Below are 12,169 nucleotides of genomic sequence, written 5' to 3' on the forward strand. Positions count from 1 at the left end.
CAATTACGATTTTGTCCGATGACATTCTGCACTTGCATGTTAAATGACTCTGAGAACGTTAGTTTGCATGTGAAGCCATTACCCAGGCTGCTGGTTTGTTGGCAGATGGATGTGAGCAAAGAAAAGCAAGTGATCGTACGCCCAGCGCTGTTCTGGTGGTACACCTCAGTGGAATCTGGAAAGTGTCTGTTAGACACTAGGTGCCTTTTTGGAAAAACTATATTGGATAAAGTTGTTTAACTGAGAAGTTGCAAGCAAGTCTGCAGCTGGCTTTCCTGCAGACCGAGTGTGTGCCTAAACACATACACTGGCATGATTTTACGATGCATACGGGATATGTTCGGATTTTTGTGTTTGAAAATGTATCAATATACGTTAAGAATGTAAAGTCAACTGCCCTATACTTCGTCAAATCAGGTCTTTACAGATCAGGCCTTTTTCAGTTTTGTTAGTTGCCGAGTGTTTTTTTTTTTTCCAAACATACTGAACATTTATTAAGTGTAAAACACCAGTAGTGCTAAGATACTGATCTGGATTGCAGATAACCTTTTGATCATAACGTTTATGTCCAGCTCAGAAACTAAATATTGTATCTCTTTATATGTCATCCAGGTCATAAAGTATGGTACTCTACTACTTAAGCTAACTAGGTTATGAAATAATGTAATAGTTTCAGATGTAGAAAAGTTTCTATTTAAAAAAAAAATAAAAAAATCATCCACCAATTGTGAAAAAAGATTACTGAGAAAGATGCTGTGTAACTTGGCAGTAGACATGCAACATTCCTTCTTTATCTTTGCTATATGATGGCAGTGCTCCTACTGTTGTTTTTTTCCACTTTATCCAGCATTGTTAGTGCAGCTGCCACTCTTTAATCTTTCTTTCCTTTTGCCAATGAGGCAGTGGGGCTTCCCTCACTGGTCTTGTAATTGTGCACTAATCATCTTTTCCCTCTTGAGAGTTAAAGACTGTGTTTACACTTCATCTAGACGGCTCGACTTGACGAGACACAAACTCACACTCTCACTAGCAGAGTGAAGCCACTTTGCTGATTACTTCTCAATGGCTTCCCAGAATGCCATCATCAGCAGGTTGGATAAATCTCTGTGATTTAAATGGGATTTTTAAACAGTGGATTCAGCAACATTATAAAATATTAGGGCTGTCAGTAAGGGTTTGAAGGGGGAGAAAACATTTACATAAGAATTGCCATTCTTACTTTATAAAATTGGAAAACCCCCACTTTTTGAACACTTTCTCACATTTTTCATGTTCAACTTTTCCAGCTTCTTCACTGATGACTTTATGATGTAACTCTTGAAGCATCACTATGTGAATCAAGATATTTAATGGGAAATGCTACCAGTTTGGTTTTGCATGTGGTTGCATTTTTAGGTTCTACACTTCTCCAGAAATGAAGGACCAGGTGGGGACCACAATTATATTCAAAAGCTGAATGTTTTCTATAAGGCCTACATAATGCAAAACATGACCCTTTCCTTAGTCCTTCATCTTAGTATGAAATGTTTACGTTGTCTTAAACTGTGGTTGAAATCGATCCACTTATTTACCCTTTAAAAGTCACATGCACAAACTTACGCACATCGCCCTGCACTTTGAGGGTAGCAATGCCCTGTGTATCATCCCAGATCACACCCACGCACAAACGGAAAGGCTTTCAAGCTAACTCAGTCCAGGCATATCCTAGCCTCTGCAGCCAGACTTTATCTAAATCTTTTTTCCACCATGATGGATATTGGATCAGATCAGACGCAGGCAGCAAGTCCATTTGATGCCGCAGTGATAGGAGACTCGTCTGATACCATTCCATAGTCTGAAGTCAGATAAGCTTAACCAAGAGCCCTTTATTCCCCATCATGACCTTTGCCATGGTTGCATTGCCATTAAAGACAGGGGGTTGTCTATCATCACGCGGATACATTCAGGAATAAACATGCTTCCACAGATGCATATAATCCCTTTAGTTTCAGCCGCCTTTTTCTTCCTTTTTTTATTGCTAATAACGTTTCCATTTATCTGGCTCTCTTGGCTCTTCCATTTTCATGTTTTCTTGTGAGTTATCCTCCTTTTTCCTGTATCCCACCCCACCTTTCATGACTCTGTTTTCCTTCCACTGTCATTGTGTTCCTCAGATGTGATCCATTTGTCTCTCTCTCCTTCCCTTTTTCATCCTGAGCCCAAGCCTCTGCCATTCAGTCCCTTCTGTTTTTCTGTATTCATCGTCCCTGTTTGCTTCAAAATCAGACACATTCCTGATTTATCTCTCTTTCAGAGCAACTTTTGCACAAATACAACCAGCCGGTTATGCTAAATGCTGTTTGACAGAATTCCTTAAGCCTCAAATGAATTTCATGTAACTGTCCTCAAGTTCAACTATTGTTCCTTCAAGGAACCGTTGTCTAATCTTTCAAAGACTTGTTACCATTGACCATTGTATAGTCCTCAATGCAGTCATTCACTGACAGTGTTCTCAGAGCTTTTGGACGATCTGCACGTTTTTCAGCCCCATGCACCAAAAAGGTTGAGCGGTGGCCCTCTGTGATCCACAATGATTGGTAGAAGATTGAACAGTTGAACACATGGTGGTCTACACTGTTCTCTGTTTTCCTGAAAGCAGGCTGAAAACTGTCTGTGTGAAAGAGAGGAAAGGATATTTACTTTTCTTTCTTTTCAATTAAGGACTCAGACCTTATACAATATTTGAAAAGGCAACATACCAATTACATATTTTATTTCTTTCAATCATTTTGAGGCGCAGTGACCTCAAAGTGCACCTTATGACCACCTCAGTAAACCTTAACTAGCTGATCTGACACATTTGTCTCCTGACAAACAGTAATTTCATATCAAAGAGTCTTGTCTTCTTGATGTGGTTTCCAGAGAGCACTGAAAAGCATCCTACTTATCACGCTCCTCTAGATGATGGACGACAGATTAGAGATGCTGAAAATCTGACCGTCAATCCCCTAAAGGACTCAGTGAAATTTAAGACCTGCTTTTTGATTCACACATTTGGACATATCTCCTTGATTTGGTCTGTGTGTTTACTTGGAATAACTCTTTGATATGTATTTTGTGGTTTGGTATTTGCACAGATGAAAGAGTTTTTGCTATAACATCCTAATTGGAGAGAGCTGGAGACTGGCAAGGGGTGCACACAGAACTGTTAAAAGACTGTGCTGTCCAAGGACAGCAATAATGTGAATTAACCTGAGGTCATGTGATGTGTTGGAGGTGTAGACCCCCCTCTGCGCATCTGTAAATGTTTTTATAAAGTTTTCTTTGAAGTCATTAACCGGGGGGGGGGGGGGGGGTGAATAAGCCCAGTATTTCTTGAGGTGGTGATTAAAGGCTTTGTTTTTGAAAAAGCCATTTTGGTACCAACATTCTCTTTACATCATTGACTCATGGTAAAGCACATAATGCTTGTTAAACCCTATTAAGCTGTAGTGTCAATTCTTGTGTGCCGTTGGGGTGGATTTTTTTTTTCAACTTTGCTCTTTGAGTTTACAACAATCTTAGTTAACGTTTTCCACTTTAAAGGAGCTTGAGGCTCCTTTTAAGAAATGAAACTCTCTAGCGCCACCCTTCGCCACGACGGCCGTTGGGGGTACTGCAGCCAACAGTGAAGCCGGCACGGGAGAACGGGGAGAACGCACATGCAGCGTCATGTGACGTCACATCCGCAGCCCAGCGCGGGAAATTCGGGACCGAATTGCAGCACATTTTGCAGCACACAGCCTGTTCAAGGCAAAGGAGAGATACACTAGAGGGCTCACTCTTTTGGGTTTGGAACGCTTCATCTGACATTATTACTAGAAAACTTAAAATGTATACGGATTTTTTTCATAAATCCTGCCACAATCCGGCCTCAAGCTCCTTTAATTGGGGAAAAAAAAATCCCTTCTGTCAACTGCGTTTGCTTGTCATATCCCTATTTTTATTCAAGCAATCCATTTCTCTTTACGCATAAATGATAATTTAATCTTAAATGGCTTGACAGTGGATGGAGAAAAGTCTTCAGAGGAACGTGTTATTAAGTTATTTTGTCTTCACCTTCAGTGGACCTCTTTGATGAAATCTGTATTAAGAGCTTTCAGGACCATATTTTGCGGACCATAAGGCGCAATATCAACGACTGGGTCTATCTATGTTCATATATAAGATGCATCAGGTTATAAGGCGCATGGTAACACACATATAAAACGAGACAAAACAGTCTTGTAAGTCGAACTTTATTCAACTCATTCACAATAACTCAAAAAGTCGTTCGCATTTTAAATTTCATCTTCCACGAATCCAGAAATAAAAGTAAAGTAGGTAGACATAGTACTACGTCCTGTTTTCTGATTGGTTCATTGTTGTCAGCGATACTGGACACCTGAATTTAGTGTGAGGTTGGAACAACGTTGTATTCCAACATTTGATTATAATTGAATTATGATACAGATTTGAAAACTGGGTTTACGCTAAAAACCTAATGTGGGCTTGACATCTAATCACAGTAAGGTAACACCGACTAGATGTTGGATGACGGTTGCTTGCCAGCGCTACATTAGTTATCTAACGCTGACTGACGCTTCTACCCGTATCCAACCAAGGACTGACTTTAATGTGTCAGTTGAAAGGTCCGACAATCAATCAAGCGGAGCAGCTTCATTGCTACCAAAGTCGCACCAAAACATGTGTACCACATAAAACTGGTTCAAGGTTAGTAAGCACAACAAAAGTCATACATAAGGCGCCCCGGATTATAGGCCGCACTCCTGATTTTTGAGAAGAATTAAGGATTTTATGTGCGCCCTATAGTTCAGGACATATGGTATGCTTTCACCTGTGCAGGGCTTACTGGGGAAATCTACACTTCTGTTTAAAAGAATAAACTGAGCTAAATGTCAAACTGGAACTTCAGTTGTTTACAATAATCCTGCAGCTAAATCTGGTTGACAATAGGAATGTGTATTTTTACAGTTTTTTAAATATGCTCTAGCTTTGCAACCCTCCCCTCATTTTTTTCCAAATGTTATGTCCACAGACCTGCTTGGGGTGCTTTTAGCTCTTACTAATGCTCAGCAAAGTTTTTCATCTATAATAGCTGCAGGTGAAACAGTCGAAATTCACTGCACTATTAAGACAAAATAGTCCAGTGAATCTCATGGTAATCTTCCCATTACTCCGTAATGTCCCACCCTGAGGCCACTAGCTATTTTAGGAGCCACAACATTAAGCAAGTTCCCATCAGACTCTTATTAAATCGTGTATCCTCATGTTTTGGACCTGTAGGGTTTGACTGCATGGCATTGCTAGAATAAGTATTGTGGTGTCGTTTGAATACCAATGTGGGCTCACAACAGTTAATCTTGCCGTGGGGGGAATCTTGCATTGGATTTGTATCAGTTCCCTCCGTAACCCCGCTAATGTTTCCACATTCTACTTGGATCGCCTTCTAAAGATCTCTGATACACTAAACTTATTTGGCAGACCAGTTCTTTTCCTGTCCGTGTCATTACTGTAACTTAATCTTGTATGACATGAGAAGGTACAATCATGAATCCCATATTTAAATGGATTTAAGTCCTCTAGAAAGAACGGGTTGATTTTTATTGAAAGTTCTTGTGTACACGTTACTAAGTTTTCCCCTAGTTGATCATTATTTTATTTTTTTCTGTTGCACATTTTTGTTGGTAAAACTAAGCAGACAGGTCTACAAAGAGCTTGCAGCACCTTGAATTATTAAAGCTGCTCTGATGTGTGCCAAGATCAAAATGAGTCTTCATGAGTGTGTTTGCATTGTGATATTCTTAGCTGGATCTGGCTCATCAGGATTTGGATGCTGTGTACAGTTGTCAGCTGCTGTTCTCCCCTCTTTCCCTTTCTCATCAATTGACACTCACTTTCACTCTGCGCCTTTCAGACTGAAATTCTTCAGGCTTTAACTCATCGTCCTGGCAACAGCAAACTGACGATCTTTGTGGTTCAACTGTGACAGTAAAGGGGAAGCAGAACATTGGATATGAAGTCAGTACGGGATAGGAGTGGAGTTGCTTTTATTGTTCTACTTCAGGATAATCTTGGGAAATTCTACTTTCTTCACCATTTCTCATCTGTTAACTCCAACTAGACCATAATTTATGAAAAGAACATTATGCTAAAGTAAAGTCTCTAAGCTAATGATGGAGACTATGAAGTCAACATTAAATGTTTGCAAAGGTCACACATCAAGTGAGAAGGAGAATGATTTTTCCACAGTCTGTCAGAGTCCATTTGAAGGCACGTCTGCATTGATTTTTCTTTTCAGATTGTGACACAACATTAATCTTTTCTGCACAAGTTGAGAGATGAAGTCATTCCATTTTTTAACACAATCCTCGCTGTTGTTTTCTTTGCTGTAAATGTGTGTAGTCTTTTGCAAATGTTAGGAGGAACAGATTCTGTCTGTTCTTGTGTCTTCTCCAGCACCAGACAAAGTGAGCCATGCATTTGCTTTTCACACCATCCATTCTTGTTGCTAGGAGACTGGTTGATTTTTCTTCTTGACCCAGCTCACTTCTTGAATCATACTGTTTCTTTCCTGCTGTATTGCAGATGACACATTATGATAATGATGAACTAATGGATTGATATACAGTTGACAGACCAGTAGGTTTCATGTGGTATTTCAGCTGTTTTCTAGTTTACCAAACAATGAACATATTTACAATGCATGCAGGTACAATGTACTAACAAAGGACTTTCATTATTGATTCAGTTGAAGTAACAGGCATCATTACAATTCAGTCACCTATACTTGCATAGGTGGAAGGAAGTGTTTGATTTTAGTTTAGTTTTTTCCCCAACTCATCTTAATTTAAAGTCTAACTAAAGCAGAAGAAAAATAAATGGCAAGTATATTGAAGATGCAAAGATTGGCTGGCCAGGGAATCAATGGTATTTGCAGATTTTCTCGCTTTATTACCAATTCACTTCTGGTCCGTTCTGTGCATGCGGCGTATATCCGGCTGCACATTCAACGTGCAAGCAATGTTTATGATCTACTACTTTGACATGTATAGCACAACTGCATCAGAGCCTGTTCATACATGCAATATGATTATTTTGAGATTCATATCTTAAAACAATTCAAATACTTAAAACCCAACTACCAAACATTGTGGCCAACTGTAGAGCAGCTTACAATGCTCTAACCTGAGAGAATACATGCGGTGAACTCAGCCGCATTCACTGAGGATTTAACATCGACCAACCGTTCATTCAGAGCGACCACACTGTTGACATTTCCTGACCATCCAGTCGCTCTTGGTTAGAAATAACATTTTCATAAACAGTTTTTTTTTTATGACCCCTTTCTATGCGTGTGTTTCACTTTGTATAAATGTTCCTTTGAGTGACAGGATTATGGAGTGACTAGATTTAGATTTTCCCCTCAGTGGGGAAATTTGCTTTGTACAGCAGCAGTACACTCAACACACACACATGCAGGGAAAGGGTAAAAAATTATATAATTAAAAAATATAAACGGTATATACATTGGAATGAAAAATAAAATAAACAAGTAAAAAAGGAAGAAATTCTTCTTTGGGCTTAATGAGGAAATTTAAACCAAACAAGGTTTCGCTTTTCAGTACCACAAGAGTGTACATGTTGTATGCTGTGCTGATTTAACAGTAATTTATGTCAATTTAACACTTAAAGGAGCTTGAGGCAGGATTTATGAAAAAAATTCATATACGTTTAAAGTTTTCTAGTAATAATGTCAGATGAAGCGTTCCAAACCCAAAACAATGAGCCCTCTAGTGTATCTCTCCGTTGCCTTGAACAGGCTGTGTGCTGCAAAATGTGCTGCAATTCGGTCCCGAATTTCCCGCGCTGTCCTGCGGATGTGACGTCACATGACGCTGCATGCACGTTCTCCCCGTTCTCCCGTGCCGGCTTCACTGTTGGCTGCAGTACCCCCAACGGCCGTCGTGGCGAAGGGTGGCGCTGGAGAATCTCATTTCTTAAAAGGAGCCTCATGCTCCTTTAAGCTACAAGCTAGTCAACCATGTCATCGAGCAATGAATCTAGCAATGAAACGAGCAATGAAACTAGCCAGTGAACCATTCCACGTCCACCTTGGAAATGCACATAAACTAGATGCCCAAATCTGAGTAAATTGGGATGGCTATCTGTAGGCTTCTCTTATTCCTTTTTTTTTTTCTTTTTGTTATTTTTGGTGGCTGTTTTTACAATTACATTTATTTTGAATACCAACATGCATTGCACTTAAAAGTGAGTGGTGGGGGGTGAACATGCACACTAATGTAGGGGTTCAATGATTGGTCAACTTGTCGGCAAAAATAGATGATAAAAATAGTCCCCAACGAAACTTAATTGTCGACTATAGTTGGCCAAAAAATGAACAGAGTAAGGCATTACCTTCATTCCTATCTCTGCTGATAAGTGCATATACAATAGTGTTCGACCCCTATTGTCACCACGCAGGTTTTTCAAGAGTGAGGCATCTCCCTCCCTTTCTATGTCTGGATTACAGCGCCAGGTAAACAATATGTTTAATGTCTAAAGCACATCATTTAAACAACCTCATTCAAAATTTAAAAGCTGAGAGCTAAATAAGAGCCATTGAATAATTTTGAAAGTCATAATCCGATTAGTCGACTAATCATTTCAGTAGTGGAAGAGTGGAAGCTGGTTCTAAACATTTATGTTAAGATTTTCACATACATGCAGTAGCGTACTGTGGGAGTGCTCCTTCCCACAGGTTTCCATCTGGAGGAGCAGACAACAATTGAGGTTTGCAGGGAGAGGAACATCTGGTCTCTAAGTATCAACCGACATGATATATGGATGACTTGAACTACGTGTTATTTCATGTTAAAAAAAGGAAATGCAGTGGAAAAAAACAGGAAAAAAGTTCCTTTTTTTTTCAAAAATAAAAAGGATCTTTTAACAGTTTATTTGTACAGCTGCTTATTTGGTATAGAGCACTGAAAATGGGGCGGGGGGGGGGGGTCAACTTGATGTCAATTCAAGTTATAGGTAATAATTTACAGTTAAAATTACTTATTTAGCAGATAATCTTATCCAAGTTGTCTTGCAAGTGAGAAACATCAGTCAGGCTACAGTACAGTAGCTTGACTGATGTAGCTTGACCCTGGTATTACGTGCTGAGTAGGGATGTCCTGATCACATTAGTTTTGCTCCTGAGTTCAGTCATCCAATTTTGAGTATCGGCCAACAGCGAGGTCCTGATCCCACAGTTTGGTATTCCATAAAAAAGATTAAAAATCAATCCATTTCCAAATTGCCAACAGCAGAAGCTGCATTTTCCAATGTGAGATGTTTCCAATTTGCAAACATTTCTGAGATGCCGAGGAGACCTCTTCAAGTTTGCACTACATTTACATCAGCCAGTCTCACCAACTCCTCAGGAAGGAGAATAGCTATTGACTTTACAACGTGTGTGTGTGTGTGTGTGTGTGTGTAATTCTAATGGGTGCTGTAGGTGAGAGGAATAAATGTGTGGGAGACGACAAAAGAATACATTTGTGGGAGACTATTCCAACCCTCCTCCTTTGTCTTGACTGTAGGCCAGTCCTGTGGCATGGAATATTTATTCTAATCATTATATTAATTGTGTATAATTACTGTTATTTATTCTTTAATGGTGCTGGGCCAGTGCAAGATTAGCCAGCTTTGGATTTGCAGTGTGGGAGTTTTTTTGCAGTGTGGATGCAGCGAGATGAACATCTCCTGCTGTGATTGCAGCTGCTGCTGGAGCGCTGAGCCACCTGGGAGCTTTGGTACAGGGGAGGGGCCCGCGACAGAACGGGCTGCTTGCTGGGAGAGAGCGAGAACGATACAAGCCTTCAACTTAGTCTACAAAAGTCATCAATGACAGCTGAAAAAAGTGTCTAAATTTGTCTCCGGTCGCTAGAGGGGTCTGAAAAACTCGCCAAATATAGCGACAGATTTGCTCAGTTGGCAACACCGACGTCAGCCTCAGTACAAGTGTTACTCTTGGTTGAAGGTTACAGCCACTCCATGCCTGACGAACTGTAATTATTAACAGTGAAACTTATTGATAGACGATAAATGAATAATGTATATGATTATTTAGTAATGTGATTTAGTGAAATAAAAATGAACAGTTCTGGGAGGCAGAGACAGTCTACATCAGAGTTTCTAGTGAGTTAAAGGTGAAGTGTAAAGATATACGGATATAAATTTGAGCTTTTTTAATGTTAAATATGTTATCTGAATTTTTATCGGTTGAGATAGTGAAGTGAAGCTCTCAATCCAAGTAACAACAACATCATATGCGATAAGGATGTGGATATTTTTTTCAAACAGTTTGGCAAAGTCGAGGAAAATTCATCATCTGTTACCCAATAATCTTGGCAGCTTTGGTGGCATTATACTGCATGTACATTTGAACCACAGTAAAAGAGTTGATGGTATTTCACTGACAGGTGTGTGCTGGACTTGTATACCAAAGTATATATATATATAAAAAAAAGAAATTAATAACAAAACATGTTGGATGGATTTTTGTGATTTTTATTGGGTTTTTATTAAATACATCTATTTCATGGTACCTAACCATATTCACTGAAATGGTTTGTATGCATTTAGAATAGAAAATGAAAATATACATTAAGTATTTGAAGAGACATATTTCAGCTGGGTCTAGATACTGTTGTCACCTTAAAGGACTGATGAGAAAGTAAACGCATTGTGTTCACGTAACACATGCTTTAACCCAAAGAAACAAATGAGGAACATATTTGGGAGGAAATGGAGGATTCACTATCTTGCCCAATGACATCTTGATATAGGAGCTGGGAAACAGAACCACGTACATCATGCTGTTTCTATGCTTGCAGATGTTTCATGTAAGGCTTAGATCCCACTAAGAACAGTATATGCAAGGCAGTCAACATCGTCCGCTGTTTTTTTTTTTTTTATCAGAGCTGTCTTTGAAAGTTTGGGACGCCCAGGAGCTTCCTGAATAGTATTTTCTTCTGGAAAGAGAATAGTTTTCCATTTGTCTCTTTAGTTTCTTTTTTTCTGGCATAGCTGGCCTGTGGATAATTTTTTCCCCCATATAGCATCAGTATGATGATAACACCCTGATGTTAAAGCTGCACTGGTACTTTTTAGCATTGAATATCGTAGGAATGTCTACAAAAAGGATGTACATTCATGCATCTGTTATCGTGTAATGTTCAGTGCCGGAGTGCTTTAGCAATATCTGGTGTTTAATTCATTCATTTATTCATTCAAGTGGTATTTCTATGATGATAATTATGGTAAGAATTAGATCAGAATTGCTGTGTACTCTTACGTGTTGTGTTCCTGAAAATTGAAAGGTTAATTTTCTCTCTTATTGTTCTAATGAAGTGGTATTGTTGTGAGATTCTGTTATCAGATAATGCTGATATGGCACAACAAAGAAGAGCGATCTAAATGTTCCCAAAAAAGAAAAGCCTCTATATTTCTGTGTAATTCCTTGATCATATTGACATGTCATGAAGTGGTGTTTGTCTTGGCTGTGTGATGAGGACCCACTGCATTTGCAACAATTTTATTTTAGGTTAATATTGAGAATTGAAAACGCTGGGGCAAGCGGTGCACCATTAACAATAATAGGTCTGTAAACAATTACTTGCAAGGCCAAGAAAATGGCTCCAGGGTTTGGTCAAAAATGGTTAGCCATCCATGTGTACAGTTGCTATGAGTTCCCAACAGTTAACAATAAGTGATATTTCTGTTCTGAATTGCATTTCCAAACGTTTCTAGACTTGAGCTGTTTTATGTGCCCTACCTGCTGTGTGTGACTGCTCATTTACACAAGATCTCTTCTGTGGTTCTGCAGGTTCGACTACAAGGAGATGCTGTACAACTCCACCTTCTGTCTGGTACCTCGAGGTCGACGGCTCGGCTCCTTTCGCTTCTTAGAGGCTTTGCAGGTCAGAGACAAGAATTCAGATGTTAAATCTTTTGTAGGTGGCAGTTTTGTGCAGCCATCACATTGACAACATGAGTGATGTATAAAATGGACAACCAACTTATTTTCAGATCTGTTTGATGTGGGTAATCATGCACTGCATGAATCAGCGTTCAGTCTTGCTGAAACCTGTTCAGTTTT

At 39.3% G+C, this 12,169-nt stretch overlaps 1 protein-coding gene across 2 annotated transcripts in view; it reads left to right on the forward strand.

Moving 5' to 3' along the window:
• The window catches only part of LOC133426387 (exostosin-1a-like), a 33,549-nt gene that overhangs the window by 10,417 nt on the left and 10,963 nt on the right, over nt 1–12,169 (forward strand). For both annotated transcript variants that reach the window (XM_061716376.1, XM_061716377.1), the window contains exon 2: nt 11,897–11,990. In XM_061716376.1, the coding sequence (XP_061572360.1) occupies nt 11,897–11,990 (94 nt within the window). The remainder of the gene's footprint in view (nt 1–11,896; nt 11,991–12,169) is intronic.

Source organism: Cololabis saira, chromosome 3 (assembly GCF_033807715.1).
Source record: "Cololabis saira isolate AMF1-May2022 chromosome 3, fColSai1.1, whole genome shotgun sequence".
Taxonomy (NCBI): Eukaryota; Metazoa; Chordata; class Actinopteri; order Beloniformes; family Belonidae; genus Cololabis; species Cololabis saira.